The sequence below is a fragment of the Plectropomus leopardus genome, chromosome 15 (genome assembly GCF_026936395.1).
Source record: "Plectropomus leopardus strain MGB_pleo_1.0 chromosome 15, ASM2693639v1, whole genome shotgun sequence".
Taxonomy (NCBI): Eukaryota; Metazoa; Chordata; class Actinopteri; order Perciformes; family Serranidae; genus Plectropomus; species Plectropomus leopardus.
Window position 1 is genome coordinate 18915916 of NC_142190.1, and position 19126 is coordinate 18935041.

A 19126-nucleotide genomic window follows, 5' to 3' on the forward strand; every position below is an offset into this window, starting at 1 on the left:
AGAGACTGCTTTTCAATGTAAAGATGCTCCGGATATGTTTTTAATTCTGTAAACCATGCTAATGAGATCACTCAGGTTTCACTCATTTTTTCTTATTTTTATTGGAATTTTCTGCTTCATTTTTAAATGACAGTGAACAGCAGTGGCAGCACATATAAGAGAAGAGGAAAAAATCAGACAACACGTAACCTGTTTCATAATAACAGATTAAACCAGCATTTACTACATCATGATCCTCTTCTGCTGGAACAAGGTAACCAGAGTGGGACCTTTGCAGCTCGCCTTAGTTTGGACTTCTTCTCTGATTCGCGGCAGGCGAATCTTCTCTGTCTTGGACTCTCTCTCATAGCAGGGACACACCTTCAGGTGCTCGGACATGGACGGGATGTCTTGGAGGCACCAAGCGTCCACAGGAGAGAACAAAGTGCTAAACTGCCATACCTGAAGTCACAGAGAGAGAGGCAAGGGAGATAACTGAATATTTCCAAGAAAGGAGGAAAAATACTTGTCACTAGTTTTTGCTTTTTTGTAAAATATTGGTCATAAATTCAGAAGTCCGGCTTTTGCTCTTACTTGATTTCATCTTGACTTTGCTCTGTTCTCCCCTCAGTTTTGACCCCCAAGAAAAGATTAAAAATCACTTTTGCTACTCCTACATTTTCCTGGTTCACTGGTTCTTCACTCACCATCTGTGTCACCCTCCACTTGGCTCGTCCATTTTTGTCGATCTTCCTCTCCCAGCGGAGGGTGACCATCCCTCTGTCCTGCAGCAGAGTGGAGCACACCTGTCTCATCAGCTGGGACACCAGAGCCAGCTGGGACAGGGACAGACTGTCCAGGAAGCTGGCCATGTGGCACAGCACCTCGTAGGGCAGTGAGCTCAGACAGTCCTCCCCTCCTCCTGCCCGACCTCCTCTCTTCCTCTGAGCAGTGGAGGAGTCCACTGAGCTCCTGGTAGGCTGGGAGGCTTCACCCAGAGAGACAGGGATGGTGGGACGCAGGCTGTAGCAGCCCAAATCCTCGCTGGAAGTGGAAACTGTGGTCTTTAAAGGTGCGTTAGACTTTCACTGCTCTGCATGACTTTACATTTTACTTTCATGTTGCTTTAAGATAAAACAGATCTAATTAAAGAAGTGAGAAAAAAGGAGCATCAATACCACATACGGTAATAACTAAGATGAACTGTAATCTCACTTGTAGGAGACGGTGGCTTCATGTGTGGAGGGCTTCAGCCTCCTCTGGCTGTAGGTGCACCCCAGGTACGCCAGCGGGCATCTCTGCTCGAACCATCCATTCACACTCATCTGGATGTCATTGTGGATGTTTCTGCATGTGAGAGCACATCGAGTTATAGAAAATGAGACGTAATTGTTTGTGTTGGTTTGGTCCAAAAGCGTTATTTAACCTTTAAACTAAAACATTATTGACCTAAAAAATGATGGGCATTTTTCATCTTAAAACTATGAGGATAGCAAACATTTCTGACCTATTATGGAATTAATTTCCTGCATACATGCAAGAATTTAAAGGGACAGTTCACCCTAAAATCAAAAATACATATTTTTCCAGTGCTTTTTATCAGTATTGATTGTTTTGGTCTGATTTGCCCAGTGTCTGAGATATCGGCCGCAGAGTTGTCTGCCTTCCCTCAAATGTAATGGAACCAGATGGCACTCGGTGGAGCTCATTTCATGTAGGAACTATTTTCTTTCTACTGAACTACACCTGGCAACAGCATCATGTCACAGAAGGAGGCATGCATGTACTCATGGACGAGAGGTTGTGCTTATCACAGTGCGAGATGTAAAAATTAATGGCGTCCTCGCCTGAGCTGTAATGTTTGCTAGCTCAGTGTTGCTGGGTGAGCGGGCAGTAGATGCGCTCTTCCTTCTGTGTGGTGATATGGTTGACTGATGTGGCTAAGTAGAAAGAAAGAAGTTCCTACATAACACTGCACACCACAAGATGTGTGGATTATCTTGTGTAATTGGGTCATGCTTTCTGGAAAGAACCATTGCTGTTGAGTTTTTCGAGTGTATTTTTTGGCACTTTGACCGCCTCAAGTCAAGCACCATCTAGTTCCATTATATTGGAGAGAAGGCAGACACTTCTACAGCTGATATCTCCAGCACTCTGCAACTCACACCAAAACAATCAAGAGTGATAAATAGCACTACAGGTGAGAGGAAAGGTATAATATTTTTATTTTGGGATGAACTGTGCCTTTAAGAAATATGGATTCTAAATCGTATTTGAAAAAAAAACACAAATTAAATCCCACCTATAATGTTTGCCATATTCTCTGCGCTGGAAGGCGTGTCCACAGAGGAACGTGAAGGCGGAGCTGGCCTTGTGGTGCCGGCTGGTGACGCTCTCCACCTGCAGCTGAAGGTGCAGCTCCAGTGGTTTTGCAGCGGTCAAGTCGGCCAGCGACGTGTGTCTCCGGAAAGGAGCGGACAGAAAGCTGTAGGTCTGTGTGCCCTCATCTTGCAACAGACCATCTGTGCATACGCTCTCTGCAATCAGGTGACCCCTTTGCTCTTTCTCCAGGGAGCACAGCAGAGAGGCCTGAGGAGCAAATATACAAAACAGAGTTTGGAGGTACACGGCCAGAAAAAATTGAGCATCAAATACTAAATTTTCTGCATTTGGGTGAAATTTTTATGCACCAATTTGTGCATCAGTTTATATTTGTCTTAAATTTTGTCCAAAAAAATCCTCTGCTACTAAGTTTTCATTTCTTTTTTTTGGTCTTATGACTTATGATGATGTGTTTTCAGTTTTAATAGGCAGCTGTTTTTAGTGAAAAAGCTCCAAACTGTGCTCTACCTGTTCGGCAAACAAATGACCAACAAAGTAAGCAACGTGATGGTGAACACAGTGGAGCATTTAGCAGATAAAGAAACAGACATTTCCTTCAAGTTGGTGGAGACCAGAAACATAGGGAGTGAATACTGGACTCACCTTCTCTAAAATCACTGCTATGTTTGCTTTGTAACTGCTGGATATGCAAATTTGGTGACAAGTTTGCAATTTTAACTTTATTTTTTAACTCTCACCTGAACTTCCTCCCACACTGGCATCTCCTCTGGTGCCAGCCCCAGGTCGCTGGTATCCACAGCTCGACTCTCCCTCTTGTAGAAACCAGGGTTGCGAATGCGGCCCTGCTTGGCAGAGAAGCTGGTCGGGGCTTTAAAGGTACGCACAGTGATGATCTTCATCGGCTCCACGTGTCCGTACACAAATTTCTTCTTCAGTTTTTCAGTGAGACAAGAGGAGGATGTGGAGGGGGCGATGCATGCACTGCTCCCCTGTTTGCAGGTGTTTGATGCCGTGGCACCCACACAAGTATCTGTTGTGTCCTCCTCGGTCAGAGTGCCCAGCTCTTTTCCTCTCCCTTTAGACGATCCCCGGCCTCTGCCTGCCACTCCAGCCTCCCTGCAACCACCCATCTCCATAGTGAACATTCGCTCCCAGGCGTTGTAGTTTTCTAACAGATCAGCATTCACTCCTGTGTCCCTGGCAAGAGCCTCTCTCTCCTCCTGGGTTAGCTCCTGCACATATTCAACCTCATCTTCATCCTCCTCTTCTTTTTCATCAGGGTCATGCTTGTCAAACATGTTAATAGACTCCCATGTAAGACCACTGGCCTCCTTTGCAGCTGCCCTCTCTGCTGCCTCCTTCTTCTGCTTCCGCTTCTCCTTCCTCCTCTCCTCCTCCCTCTTCTCTTCTTCTTTCTCCTCCTCCTCCACACTCTGGATCAACTCTGGGAACAATTTCTTCATCTTCATGGAGTGAAACAAGACGTCCTGGTCTTTCAGGGCCATGGCGAAGTCCAAACTCTGCTCTCTTTCTTTGAGCAGGTTTTCATGCAGCTCTGTGTTTGGATAAGAATGGGCGTCGTTGGCAGGCCAGCGGTTCCACTCCATGGAGCAGGACACCACGCTGGCAGGACACACCTGGATGTGAGCTGCCCGCGAGGAGCGGGGCAGGTGGAGCGGGCAGCCGTACTCAGAGTTGAGGCAGGGCACCCTCACATTAGGGCAGAGCAGCAGGTGATCCTCTTCTTTGCACAGGTGGAAGACAGCTCCACAGAGCAGGCGGCAGGGGATGACCGCACAGCACACAGAGGCTTCCACCCGAGCTCTGCAGCGCCGGCTGTAGCAGGAGTCACAGTGGACATGTCCTCGCACCCTCGAGGCTCGAGAACGCTGACTCTGAATGAGTTTAAGGAGGAGGAGAGGAAGGAGAAGGAACAGACTGTCAGAGTCAAGAAAACTAAATCAGTCCTTGTATCATTTAAAAAACATAAATAGGCTTTAACCTCTATTTACTCCACTGACCCCCACATGTGAGGTGGAGGTCGAACTTCACACCTAGTTTCAGGCTAAATTTGTGCATAAAAAAATGCAAAAACATTGAAATTTTAGGGAGCAGTTCAGCCATAACTAAACAAGGAGTCCTTGGATTTATTATTTCACTCTGTGCATACATTATATAGCTTCAAAGAAAAGTCAAAAGAGAAAAAACTGTGTATGATACTGCCAAACACAGGAAAATAAGATGATTTTTACAACCTTATGGGGAGATAAAAATGAAAAACTGAATCTGAGACCATACCATGCTTCAGATCCTCTGGCACCAGTTTTGTATCTGAAGCTGTAGGTCAGTCCTGCAAACAAAGACGAAACTATAAATGTCAAAGTCTGGCATGTGAACACACAATAGCAGGATTGCAACAGGGTCCTGCAGCACTAGAGTCAACGGGAACAGTGAGGTTATAGACTTTATCCTACCGCTATAAGAGACTGGAAAGGAGAGAAACGTACTCCTTGTACTCCGTCTTGCGCTTTAAAGTGTCCCCGTGAGTGTGTGTGTCAATGTTATGTGTGTGTGTTATAAATAGAGCTGAGCACTGACTGAGAAATGTTACACAGGTGGTCAGATACATGGTGTGGGTTACCAGCCCCCTCAGAGTCTAAAAAACAGGAGGTCTCACTCACCTTCTTCTGATTCACATTATGTTGCTGCGTTCAATTGATTTCTACCTGCAGACAGCAAAATGAGGCAGAGTCTGATTTAATATCCAAACAGTGTCCTCTAGTGGAGACTGAATCAAAGCATTGTCACTGCAGTCCGTCCAACAAATGAACTACTTGGTCTGTACAGGAAAAAGGTGCACATGCTTTTGGCCTCAGAGTGAAGACTGAAAGTCTTCAGTTTCAGTTTTGTGTCTGCAGTTTGAATCCACTGCAGAGACTGAGGGGGGAGTTATTTCCTGCTGAACCTGCTTGTTGCTGCTTGTCTAATTTTATCCTGCCAGTTCAAAAGGCACAGGGACGGAAAGCAACGTCTGCGGTGGCACCTTGGTAAGACCTTAGACTAGAAAAGCTTTGATCCCAATGTGAATGTGTTGAAATACTCTGATAATGTCTGGTTTTGTTAGCTGAATAATATTACTCCATAGTTGACATTTTACTGAAACTGCAGTTTTTTTTTAATTTAACAGAAACAGCATGAAAATGGAATAAGTAAATGTCAAGGCATTTTTGGTAAGAGTGCTTTGGAGCCAAATTGCAAGATTGACAAAAGCTGTTGCACTGGGGAAAATGTTTCTGACAAACTGTTTTTTTATGCTGTTGATTTGTTGTGTGGTCTAGAGTACGTCACTGGTTCCCAATCTGAGGGTTTATGTTGTGAATATGAGAAGTCATGAGATAATCAGAGAGGAAAAACAACACCAACAGCATTAATGCTCGCAAAAACTCTTGAGAATAATTGGATAACTGGACCACATCAGCATCTAAAAATTATTCAAATAAAACAGAGAGGAAAAAAGTCAATCTTTGGTTTACCTGGTCAAAAAAAATAAATATGTGACTGCTGATGATGGATTACAACTAGATATTGCCTTGTTTTCAGGAGTTACAAGACATAATGGTTTAGGATCATGTGATTCACTGTTTACCAGTATTTGAATTCTCAGGATTGCTCTAAAGACCAGGGGCAAGTATTAAGAAAATGGGGCCCTGGGTACAGATTTGCAAAGGGCCCCACCACCCCTCCTAAAATACAACTACATATGGGGTTTCTTTCTCTTCTGTGTCTCTTTATGGTCATATTGTGTCTCTTGGTGGTTGTTTTTTTGTCTCTTTGAAGTCATTTTGTGTCTTTTTGGTTGTTTGCTGTCTCTTTGATGCATGTTTGGGGGTCTTCTAGTGGTTGTTTTGTTTCTCTTTGTTGTTGTTTTGAGTATTTTTTTGTCGTTTTGTGTCTTCTTGTGGTAGTTTTGTATCTCTTTATGGTCATTTTGTGTCTCTTTAAGGTAATTTTGAGTCTTTTTTTGTAGTTGTATTGTGTCTTTTTGAAGTCATTTTTTTCCCTTTTTGGTCATTTTGTGCCTCCTTGTGGTTGTTTTGTGGGTTTTTTTTGTGGTCATACTGGTCTGGTCTTTGTCATGACTTAGTCTCGGTTTTGGTGTTCTTGACCACAACACAGCTACATGTGGCAGATTATACTGATTAAATAATAAATCTTAATTTTCTGAATTTTTCTTGCAGGAGCACAAAACTTCTGATTCAAGGTCCCGTAGACATGGTGAGTAACAGACTTTAAAGAGTTTTGCTGCACCATGTTTAATATGCTGTTTTTCTGTGTTGTTAATCTTCATCTTTTATCCCAGTTGGCTCCTCTTTATGTCTTTCTCATCCAATTCAGAGTCACCGTTCTCGAACTTCTAGGGTGCAACAGCATGTCCACTGTGACTCCTGCTACACCCGACGCTGCAGGGCTCGGGTGGAGGCCTCTGTGTGCTGTGCGGTCATCCCCTGCCGCCTGCTCTGTGGCGCTCTCTTCCACCACTGCAAAGAAGAGGATCACCTGCTGCTCTGCCCTAACGTGAGGGTGCCCTGCCTCAACTCTGAGTATGGCTGCCCGCTCCACATGCCCCGCTCCTCACAGGCAGCTCACCTTCAGGTGTGTCCTGCCAGCGTGGTGTGTTGCTCCATGGATTGGCTCCGCTGGCCTGTTAATGAGACAGACCCACACAGCGCCATAGTCCTGCAAGAGAACGTGTTGAAGAAAAATGAGGGGCAGAAGGAACCTCTGGATCTCGCCATGGCCCTGGTAGATCAGTCAGAACTTTACGACCGCCTGACAGTTAAGCCAATCTTTCCAGAACTGATGGAGGAAGAGGAAGAGGAGGTAATAAAAGAAGAAAAGAAAGAGGCGACGGCAGTGGGCGGATTTGTTAATGGTGCCACAAACAAGGATGACAATGAAGGTTAATCAATGACACAACAAACAAGTCAATACAATACGTTGATGTAATGTCTGATCTTCCCCATCTCTTGTCTTTACATCCCTCCTGCAGGTCTCCACACTCCTGTTCCTGCAGAAAACAGCTCGTGTGAGAAGAATGTTGTTGAAGAGCCTGTACAGATCAATGTGGGACAAAACACGGGCATTAACATCGAGAAATACAACCTGTTTGAGATGATGTTCAGCATGGAGAGAGGCGGCTGTGCTGTCGCTCAGGAAAACCTAAACAAACCCACAGAAACCCCAAAGCCAGACGAGAAGATGACAGACAAAGACACAGAGAAAAAAGAGACCGTGGCTGTAGACACAAGTAAGACAGGTCATGCCCCGTGGCAGGAGGGGGTGCTGGAGCGTCTGGGGCAGGATCTCACCCCACAGGAGTACAACATGTATATGGTGCATCATGGGCGCATGTTGCTCACCTTCGGACAAATCAAGGCCTGTACACCACGCGAGGAAGATTTTGTCTATGGCAGCCTGGAGCCTATCCCAGTCCAGACCCTGCGCTCTTTCAAGGTGAGTAGAAACTCCATTTTTAAAACAGTTTTATCAGCTTTATAAGCTGTCAGTATGCATCAACTGGAGTGATAAACTTGTTCTTACACGAATCTCCCCGTGGGCTGTGAAAGTAACATAGTCCCAAATTTTTAGACCCGTTTCTGCCCAAAATTTGATGTCAGGTACTGGTCCTCCAGCAGGAAGTTCGAAATCAACTACAGCAGTTAGCAAGGGTCCTTCATGAAACACATTCAATTACAAAGTGGCCAAATGCGGCTTTTACGACAGTTCAACCCAAAATCAATTGTACTCTTATCTGTAGTGCCATTTATCAATCTAGAATATCTAATTGTGAGCAGTTTTCATACAGGGACAATTTTTTTTCTACCGAACAACACCCACCAACCATATCACCATGCAGAAGAAAGTGTGCATCTACTGCTAGCTCATCTGGCACCACTGAGCTAATGAACTTTACAGATCAGCACAGGAGGACACCATTAATGTGTGGGAAGAGGTTTTGGTGTTTGTTTGTTGTTTTTTTTTTGGTGCTTTGAGCACCACAAACTGAGTGCCATCTAATACCATAATATTAGAGAGAAGGCAGACATCTCTACAGCCTATATCCTACACTCGGCAACTCACACCAAAACAATTTAGATTGATAAATAGCACAACAGGTAAGACGAAAAATAGTTGTTTTTGATTTTCGTATGAACTCTCTGAGGATAATTTTGCTGTTCATGATAGTCTTTTCATTGTCTCTGAGAAATAAATCAGCTTCTTCCTGGGAGATTACCAAATTCTAGTCAGTTTCCACAATGTAAATAAGAAGCTAAAGGAGCTAAAGAATAAACCAGCAGGAGTTATTTTGCTGTGCTCTTAGGCTTCTCAGAGGTTTCTCAACTCTGAGAACAGATAAAATACAGAGTTGAGACTTGTTTGAGTTTTCTTTTGTAGCTCACCGTAATCCCAAGAGTGGATTATTTCAGACAAAGATTACTGAAGTGAGAGAAGAAAAAGAGCTTTTTAAGATCTTGAATTAGGATCGGGCTGAGACAAGAGGGAGACGTTTATCAGGAACTGAATTTAAGAAATACAGTCAAAATATTCTGTTCATGTTATATTGAACTCAGTTTTGTCTCGGGGACAAAGAAGAGATCTTATTGTGATTTTTGCTTTGCTCTTTTAAAGATGTGTTTATTGGAAGATCTTGGTGTCTAATGTAATGCAATATATTATTTATTTATTGCTAAAAGGTCCCTGACAGTTATCACTACAGCTCGCGGCGGATTCATCAGTACGACTCGACTAAGCCTCCTAGCGAGCCTCGTGGTGTGGACACATCTGACCTCGAAGTCAACGAAGAGGACTGGTATAGCGATGAAATACAGGCTACCCTGCTGGGCTACGCTGAGAGGGAGGTCAGGGGTCACAAGGTCAGTCAGATATTTATGACTCTATACATAAAAATATATAAACTGCATACATGACCAGATGAGGGAGATGAAAGTGGAATTTTGTAAAGCTGCTTGAGAATTTTTGAATTGAACACGATAGATAAAAAGCTAAATAAAATATTTATAGTACCAGCTACAACATTTAGTCTGTAATAAATATGCATATTATATTTTTAAATTATGTATGTTTTGGCTTAAACCAGTTTAAGTTACTCCAAGTTTATTTTTATATTGTTTGGCTAAGTAAGAATTGAGCCCCTGCATGCTGTTAAGACTTATGGTGAATTTATTGATAGCTTCATTTTGATACAACAATCTTGTGATGGAAATGAGTGGAAAACACTTACTTAATGCAAAAAAGTGGTATGGTCCTTTTACTAGAATGAGTCACGTGTTGTGATTGAATGGTTTCCATGCAGATCAGCGAGCCAAAGGCAGACGATGGGATGTTTTGCAACGTGGGAACGCAGACGCACTGGTTCCGCTCAGCACCGTTTAAAGCAAAGACGACCCTGACAGAGCTGAATGTGGACAAGCCGCTGAAGCTTCGTCTGCAGCTGGAGTCTGAGAGACTGAGCGGCAGACACAACAGAGGCAACTGCATCTTCACCTTCATCTGCGGTCACTCCTTCCTCCGCAGAGAGTTTGCCACACATTTCAGGTGTCTGTTAATACTGCTGACGTGGGTGTGTTTGACTGGATTGACTGCACTGACCTTACTTCTGTCACGTCATTTTCTAAGGACTAACATTAAAGTAACAAATGCTGATTTGTCATGTCGATTATCAAAAGGGTGTAACCAATTAGAAATGTCAGCTGGTAGGAAAAATAATGTTCATCTGAAACAGGCGTGTTTAATAAGTGTATAAATTCTCTTCTCCTCTCTAGGAACGTCCACAGTGACATCCAGACGAGTCTGAGTGGATGGTTCGAGCAGAGATGCCCTCTATCATACCTGGGATGCACCTACAGCCAAACGAGATTTCAGCCCTCCACACATAAAGCCACCGTCTCCTACAAGTGAGCACATTTCACATCCATATTCAATATTTGGGTCTACCATTTGTCTTTAAATAGGGGCCATAAGTTATTTTTTTAAACAATGTGAAAGGGGTCACTTATAGTGATGATTTTACATAGAATTATCACCTGAATGTGCAGCATCTCCCAGCTTTAAGGGGCTTTATAGTGAGTTTCAGCTCACTGTTCAGGCTGTTTTCATGTACTGTTTGAACATGTACTTAGGAGAAATAGTGCCGCTAAATTTATGCATAACCCACACAATTGTGAAGGCTGCGATCATGTGACCAATGCACTGTTTGTTAGAGTAGAGATGGAAGTAGTATAAAGACCAAAAATCCACATAAGAAGGCAGGTTAGGGTGATGGCTTGGTCAAACAAGACAGGACTTTCCCTCAGGAAAGTGGTGTTTGTGCCCAGTATGAAACCATGGAAAGTTGGAGTCGTTTTGAATTCAACTAAAACACAACAAGCCACAGCACTAATGTTGTCTCTTTGAAGGGTCTTACAGACAGTCCATTTTATCAGTTTCTTTTCAAATTCTGATTGTTGTATTCTCAATTTGTGCAGAAGTCTTTTCACGTCAAATATCAACAATTTCCAGACAGTTTTTCCAGAGCAAGCGAGCCTGCCTGGCTCAATATCCTGGTTATTGTCTTAGATGCTGATATTAGAATTTTAACAAGATATCAGTCTTCATGATCATTAAGATTTTGACCTGCTCACACTTCCCAACTCAGTAAAGTAACAAAAACTTTGACACAAACAGATCAAGTTTAATTTATATTTCTCTCTGGCTTTTATTTGCTTCAATGAATGAAATCCTCAGTCGTATTTTCTCTTCCCTGCAGTAAGCAGCTGAGGACTTTTAACTTGCGTCCGACTCTTGAAGCCCCTGTGGGTGACTCCTCCCGGCCATGCAGGAGCTCAGTGGGCTCCTCCGCCTCGCAGAGGAAGAGAGGAGGTCGGGCAGGAGGAGGGGAGGACCCTCTGAGCTCGCTGCCCTATGAGGTGCTGTGCCACATGGCCAGCTTCCTGGATTGTCTGTCCCTGTCCCAGCTGGCTCTAGTGTCCCAGCTGATGAGACAAGTGTGCTCCACTCAGCTGCAGGAGAGAGGGATGGTCACCCTCCGCTGGGAGAAGAAGACCTACTCACGTGGACGAGCCAAGTGGAAGGCCAAACCTGTAAGATATACATGCTAAATCATCACCATCCCATACTGACTGCGATCCATGTTTTACTTTTCTCTCCTCCTAACTGTCCTCTTGTGTCTCTCCAGGTCTGGGAGTTCAGTAACCTCTTTTCCTTAGTGGATTCATGGCATATGGCTGACGTCCCTCCTATATCTGCTCATCTAAAAGTCTGTCCATACTACGAGACCTCCCTACACAGTGAGCGTGTTCCCCTCCTCAGCATGACTGAGAAAAAGGAGGGCAGCCAGGAGAGGATTAGCCTCGTCAACCATTTCACAAAAAAACAGATGGCAACAAAGAAAAACACATTTTAATTCTACCTGCTGTGTTATTTGTGCATTATTATGCACAGTATGTCATGAAGCACAACACAGAGCAAATAAAATCAATTTTAACTTAATTTGTTGTTCTTTATGAGCTAGATAATATTGAATATTATGGAATTAATGGTTCATGTGTACAGCTTAGTTTTTTTAACTGCAGCATTTTATCATATAAAAAAAAGTTTATTATAATATACGATTTGGATTGTGATTTTTTTTAAAATGTATTACAAAATTAGAGCTGGAATTATTAATTGATAGTTGATAGAAAATCAATGAATTATTTTGATAATCAAATAACGCCTTTAGTAATTTTTAAATTCAAATGTAGGATTTTTGTAGAGATGTAGATATTTTTCAATATTTTCTGATGCATCATAAACTGTCAGTTTACTCCATAATGAAAACAATAATTAATAGCAGAACAGGAATACGCCCTTGTTTTAGAGGGGGAATTTGCTGCCAACCCTATACAGGCGGTCTCACTTTCTATCCTACTGTAGTGTAGTTGCTTGCAGCGTTAAAACTGCTGCCACCCAGTGTGTTTCATACTGCCACGAAGGGTGCTTCTGTGACTGACGTGAGTGTCTTTCTTTACACTTTTTAAAATTAATTTATTCATCAAAGTAAGACGCTGATACAGATAAGTAAAATGCCAAATATCTGCCCCGATAATCTGCTGACCCCTATTCAAGAACATTTTTACACTGCATAATGAGTATTTTCACTGTTGATACTTAGATAAGTATATTTAGATATTAAAACTAAGATGAATTGAGTTTTTTTATACATATTTTTTTATTATATTTACTTAAGTATCAGGATTCAGCTTCTGCCCCTGAAAATAAACAAATGGCCTTATTGGTCTTTCCAAAAGATTGATTAAAAAATATTAATATTACATAACATTGTAGCCCAAATGTTAGTTGAGACTTTTTTAAATGTATAATTTCTTGTTGATAACAGCTGGTAGTATCTCCTCCATTGAGCTCCTCCTCCTGCTGCGCGGTGGCACTGATCACCCCTCATACCGGGCTGCTTTGTTGTGAGTACAGCAGCAGCAGCAGCAGCACCGCACTGCACGTACAACCAGAAGGTTATGAGGAGGTTATTTCGGCTCAGACTGCAGCAGGATTCATTCACACTGGAGGCACACCGCCGGCCTGCTGCTACGGTGAATCCGCTCACCCGAGAGCACGGAGAGAAAGTGCCGTTTTGCACGCGGTGCTTCTTTTTTTTTTTTTTGCACGGCTCTTTTGTTTTCTCCGTCTGTGCTGCAGCAACGACAGAGATAGCAGGCGATACGAGGATCCATGAGAGACGCTTTGCACAGGATACCGCCTCAGTATCAAGGTAGGCCACGGTTACACTGATGCATGCACAGTTACAGGTAGACACGGAGCACCAGTGAGCAACGATGCAGATATCAGAAAGCTTTTATGGGTGAGAAATTAAACTAAATGAGATTAAAGAAGAGAGTGCATGCATTTTGCAAATTAGATATAAGAGCTTTGGTAATAAAGCGCTTAAATGTTGCAGAAAACCTCAATAAGATATAATATGTAGCGGATGCACAGATGGTTTTATCACTGTAGCTTAATAAATAAGTGATTTTACATGATTATAATGTAATTGACACATAATATTGAGGCTCTGCTCTGTGTCAGAGCTCGAAATGGGACACTAAACAGCTGCACTGGGAAATCCCTTTTCCTAAGACATCCAGCTTCATGCATCTGTGTGCAGGTTGTGTGGGGGTGCAGCCATGGATGCCGGGAAGCTGGAGCAGCAGGTGGCCAGTGTGGAGAGAGGCATCGCCTTCCTAAAGCAGGAGCACCTGGCCATGCTGACCGGCCTGCAGCTGGAGATCACACACCTGAAGAGGCGCTGTCATGGTCAGTGTCACCTGCTGCTCTCCATATGTGCCACTTGACCTCTTGACCACCTGTCTGTCTGCAGGATGATGGAGTATCTTGAATGAACGAATCCGTATGAATTACTGAATCTTTATTTCAAACAGGTGAAAAACAACACAAATAAAAGCAAACAAGCCTTACAGCAAGTGCAATGAACCAAAAAAAAAAAAAAACACAAAATAAAAACGGCCTATACATCAATCTCAATAACAAATGCTCCAGCCACTTACACTTAAATATGACATGTTCAAAAAGGAGTAGGAAGAAGTACACCTATTTATTTCTACTCCAATACATACATTCACATTCTACATAAATGACTTTCCAGCCCAGTACAACATGAACTATCCCAGTTTTTTATACAGTCCATAACAACATAAAATATATCAATATTTTGTAATCTATATCTAACAATATCTTAAGTAAAAGAGACTTGCTTACTTAAGTAAAAGTCTTTAAGTATCTGATGTTTGTTGTACTTAAGTATCAAAGGTAATTTTGATACAAAAGTACAACTAAATCGTGAAACTTATTTCCTCTAAGGTAGGACCATTTCTAAAGTAAAAGTTCAAATAAATGATGTTAATGAAAAAGCAAGTGGTCAGAATATTGAGAATTACTAGGTTTATTTCCTCGTAACATAAGCCACAATAAAAATGGGGCGTACATTACTCCTGATGGAAAACAAGGTCTTTTTTTTACAACTTAAAGGTTTCAAAGAACAAAATCCACTGTCTGTCTGTCCTAACCTTTTCTGTCTGTCTGCATGTTGTGTTTCTCCTCCTCTGGGCCGCAGAGCTGAGCTGTGAGCTGGACTCCAGGTTTCCTGACAGAAGCACAGAAGGTAAGACATTGCAACTCCTCGCTGAAAAGTGGGAAGATGAAATGTGGGAGTTATAGAGCGGAAAGAACAAAAGCTGTGTAGAGGCGGACTGGGACTCCACTGGGACGTCATGATAGGAATGGGTACAATGTTATACAACAATATACATTAAAATACAACAAAAACATAACAGAAACAAACAGTTGGTCACCGATTAACTCAAACATTATAGTATAGTATATAGTAGTATAGTATAGTATAGTATAGTATATATATATATATGTCAGTTCATACGGTTAAGGATCATAAATCATTTAAAGTACACAAACACAATCCATCAGCCTGTAGATTCAGTGAAAAATAAATTTTCTCCATATTTTGATATTTCGTCACAATAGCTATCCAACCAGACTGTGTTGGAGGTTTGATCTGTTTGTTATTGCAGCTTTCTTGCTTGCTGCTGATAATATTTGTGATACATATTGGTCTTGTACTAATAAACAAGCTGCAATCCCCGATAGGACATAGAGAAAAAAAATGTCAATTCTGTCACCAAAAATGTTCTTTATTGCCAGCGTTACTCCTTTTGATATATTTGCATTACTAAATGTATCATTGGTTGGTATATTTGTTAGAAATTGCAATGCTCTGATACAATATGCTGGATCAGTATCGGCACAGATACTGACTTTATAAAGCCAATCAAGTATCAACCATAAAACACTCTATTTACGTTTAATAGTTTCTGTTGTATATAGTTTGTTTCCGCTACTAGTTACAATCATTCAGCCACAGCAGACTTACTTAAAAATTGCCAAAAATGAGAACTAGGTAGTGACATGACAGAGTTCAGCCTGGGCAGCTCTGCTGTTGTTACTTTCAAATGTATGTAGTTTTAAATTTTTTAGTTACATCTGCATACATTGCAGAATTGAACATATTATGTTCACAACAGTAGAACTGCATATGCATTTCTCTTTCATCATTATTTAAATATTTTATGGTCGGTAATTTTTCTGATTATTTTGTTTACTTAAACATTTAATACTCCAATTATTACTGTTTGAATGATCATCAGTCACTTGAACGCGCTGTCATCCATCCTTATGACCAGTGTCAGCTGTCAAGCTGTCATTTGTTTGCGGCTCGGTTGATGAGATGTATCTGCTGCTGTGCAGAGGATTTTGGATTAGAGGAGCCAGAAAAGCATGCTGGTTTGCACACTGCAAAATCAAACTGCATGGAGTACAACAACCTGGTATTTTTGGCACACTGCCCATGACTTACTATGTATTGGGCCCATAGACTGTAGAGATGGACGACATGCCCCCACGTACCCCTGCTATGCTAAAGTGAGGTTAAAATTTTGGAGTTACGGGCGTTGGCATCTTATGATGGTGATGTCATTGAGAGCCGCATTCTGCGCAGTAGCAAGAGTCACGGTGGGTGAGTTTGCACCGAAACACCCGTCCGACCAGTCACAAGCAGCGCCATTAAATGCAAGTACACGGACTGGCTGTCACAGCTGTCAGTCATGGCGGGTGATTGAATAACTCATTAATACAGAACATATCTAAAAACAAACACTTGAACAAACATCAGATAACTACATTCAGTGACAGAAACCATCCTTTGGAAAAATTTATTTGGCATGTACTTAGAGTTTTTAGTTTGGCCTATGTCCAGTCACTAACATAGAGGGGCGGGCTTTATGACTTATACAGCAGTCAGACACCAGGGGGCGATCCAGATTGAAAAGTTACACTTTAGGGGAGCTGTCATGTCGTCCATCTTTATATACAGTCTATAATTTGGATATACTAAATCTTTTCTGGCACACTAAATATTATGGTTTATGGGTATTGGTATGCACAGTCAGTCTGTCACATGCAAGAAAATGGAATGTTTCAGAAACTTTGTGTAGATAGATAGATAGATAGATAGATAAGAATTGAAAAAACTGTTTCCTCAAAAATGTTTGTGCTTATTTTTATTCTGAATGCTGTGTATATCATTTCATCCATGTCTGTCAAGTGCTTCAGTCCAATAAGTCCTTGGTAAAAGCAAACATTGTGTATTATTTATTTATCCACGTAGCACTGAAGCCAGTAAAAAAGCACTGACATGGACCATAGAAAAATCGAATGACATCCTAACGGATGCAGTAATCTGAATATCTACACTGCTTTCTGTATCTGTATATACTTCAGTTCATACTGTGAGTGTTTATGTCTCTCAGAGGAGGAAGCAGAGCTGGCAGCACGCTGTGAGGCTGCAGAGCGCCTCCTGGAGGACCAGCACTGCGTGATGGTCGCTGCACGTGGGGAGCTGCGGGCTGGCCGTGCACGGGCATCAGCTCTGGGAAGGAGCCTCAGGGATGAAGAACGGCATTTCCTGGAGGAACTGAAACGCCGCAGCCACAAGATCACGCTGCTGAGCCGTGAGCTGCAACGCCAAAACGTCACCACGACGACCCTCTGCCACGAGCTCCACACCGCACGCTTAAAACTGTTTCAGCAGCGGCCGAACACAGAGTGTGGTGCAGAGGGACAGGAGGCACCCAGAGGAAAGGAGGAAGAAGAGGAGGATGATGAAGAGGGGGAGGAGGATGAAGATTATGAAGAGGAGGGCTCAGACTGGCTTCTGTTTCCACCTCCTCCAGCCTCTCCCAGCCAACCAGAGGCGAGACACAGGAGGCGTGTCAGCGTGAGGGAGGAGAGGGTCAGAGCTTGCATCCCGCAGGAGAGAGTAACATCACCACAGAGGCCACACCCCATGCCTGACCCAGCCCTCTTCTTGGTGCCGCTTCGATACCGCCTCCTTCGCTTGAACCGACCCATCAGAACGCAGGATGACGAGGGGATGGAGGATGAGTGGGAGGACATAGAGGACAGCAGGGTACACAGGAGGGTGGACATGGGAGCAGGAGAGGGAGAAACGGCCCTGTGATGAAGATGAAAAAGACAAAGTTGTCTTCCAGCAGGTTTCGGCCAAAATCAACTGATGCAGTTATTCTAGAGAAAGCTTAAGATGAGAGAGATGTAACCCCGTGATTGTCTGTAGATTTCAGGAAGTGAGTTAGATATTTAGAGCGATCAAACCTACACTACAACGTATTAACTGAATTCGTCACATTGATGGTGCAGCATGTACTTTGAAAATGTGAAGAAATGAGTGGGTCAAAAATAAGACTGAATAGTGATTCTGTTTTATGGGGATGCCTTTTGATTTTAACACTGTTGATCACGGCTTTTGCCTGTAATTAGTAGCCATGCCTCTGGGTCTGTGAACACCTACACCGTGCTGTTCAAAGTGGTGGCAACCTGCTTTTTCACTGCACTAGCTGCAATCCAGGTGAGGACGGTCACTCTAGAAGGTTTAGGGACATTTTGTATGATTTGCACTTTATTAAATTCATGCAATGTGCCTGATAATGGCAGATCTGTATCTCTGGTGTCTTTTCTGTTTTTAGTGTTTGAAAAAGTCTTTAGTGGGTCTGTCACAGCCATAGACTATATAAAGATGGACAACATGACAGCTCCCCTAAAGTGTAACTTTTCAGTCTGGATCGCCCCCTGGTCTGCAGTAGAGGTCCTAAGACCCGCCCCTCTATGTTGGTGAGTGGACATAGGTCAAACGAAAAACTCAAAGTACATGCCAAATACATTTTTCCCAAAGATGGTTTCTGTCACTGAAGGTAGTTCTCATCACCCTGATGTTTGTTCAAGTGTTTGTTTTTGTGATCAGTTTGGTTTTAGTCAGTCATTAATTATACAAAAATGGGATTTTCTGCCATCATTGACAGCTGTTACAACCAATCCGTGCACTCGCATCCAATGGAGCTGCTTGTGATTCGTCCGGACGGATGTTTTGGTGGGAACTCCACCGCAGATATTGCAACCGCACAGATTATCCAACTCAAGATGGCAACCCCCTTATCTGGGATATTTTAACCTCACTTTAGCACTGCGGGGGTAAGTTGGGGCATGTCAACCATCTTCACACACAATCTATGGTCACATCAGATACTTGTCATGCATAATACCAGGATCCTAAAACTGAAGCAGTTAAATGGAATTCACCCATCATTATGGCATTCAGAGCATTAATATAGCTGCAAACAACTATTTGCTATTTAAAATTACAGTGGTGAAATGTCATCTCAAGCAGAGAAGTAAGTCCCACCTCCTCTGTATGTCATAATCTGAGCTTCTCTGTTCTTTGTTGTGGTAGAGGGGGACGTGTTAGTGCATGTGAGTCCCTGTGTGTGTCCCACTGGTTGGCTGATTGCTACCACTCTGCACTGTGCTCATACAGCAGTTACTGTTCATAAAGTTGTTCAACCCATGTCTGCCTCCACCCTTGCCCCCCCAATCAATGTTAGCCATCACTCTAACACTGTTGCCATCATTAACACGGTCCATGCCTCTAGTACCGATAGCTGCTAGCCACAAGATCAGTCACCTCCATATTTACAGCTGTGTGTGCCTGCAATCCCGTCTTAGACTCTGAAAGTCATACATCTCCTTTAATTTTATTATTTACATCTGTGGCGAAATATCTGCTTCTGAT

The 19126-nt window shown here is 42.7% G+C and overlaps 3 protein-coding genes across 6 annotated transcripts; 2 read left to right on the forward strand and 1 right to left on the reverse strand.

Moving 5' to 3' along the window:
• Nucleotides 1-72: 72 nt before the first annotated feature.
• Nucleotides 73-5169, reverse strand: LOC121952859 (F-box only protein 40-like). 4 transcript variants are annotated; one of them, XM_088088119.1, is made up of 7 exons: nt 5004-5169; nt 4621-4672; nt 3060-4217; nt 2282-2568; nt 1195-1326; nt 687-1023; nt 73-441 (listed from the first exon to the last, which is right to left on the reverse strand). In XM_088088119.1, the coding sequence occupies exons 2-7, from the start codon at nt 4621-4623 to the stop codon at nt 223-225; spliced, it is 2136 nt and encodes a 711-aa protein (XP_087944245.1). In that variant the 5' UTR covers nt 4624-4672; nt 5004-5169; the 3' UTR covers nt 73-222. The 4 variants fall into 4 exon arrangements, with proteins under 4 accessions (XP_087944245.1, XP_042355644.2, XP_087944244.1 ...); XM_042499710.2 differs by lacking the exon at nt 5004-5169 and adding an exon at nt 4797-4920; XM_088088118.1 differs by lacking the exon at nt 5004-5169 and adding an exon at nt 4830-4879.
• Nucleotides 5170-5520: 351 nt separating this feature from the next.
• LOC121952870 (F-box only protein 40-like) lies at nt 5521-11892 on the forward strand. Its single transcript, XM_088088117.1, has 9 exons — nt 5521-5552; nt 6561-6597; nt 6718-7282; nt 7373-7836; nt 9078-9257; nt 9698-9939; nt 10167-10298; nt 11150-11483; nt 11579-11892. The coding sequence occupies exons 1-9, from the start codon at nt 5536-5538 to the stop codon at nt 11804-11806; spliced, it is 2199 nt and encodes a 732-aa protein (XP_087944243.1). The 5' UTR covers nt 5521-5535; the 3' UTR covers nt 11807-11892.
• Nucleotides 11893-12465: 573 nt separating this feature from the next.
• On the forward strand, nt 12466-17993 carry LOC121952963 (uncharacterized). Its single transcript, XM_042499853.2, has 4 exons — nt 12466-13168; nt 13562-13710; nt 14528-14575; nt 16794-17993. Exons 1-4 carry the CDS (start codon nt 12915-12917, stop codon nt 17501-17503), a joined length of 1161 nt encoding a protein of 386 aa, XP_042355787.2. The 5' UTR covers nt 12466-12914; the 3' UTR covers nt 17504-17993.
• The last annotated feature ends 1133 nt before the right edge of the window (nt 17994-19126 follow it).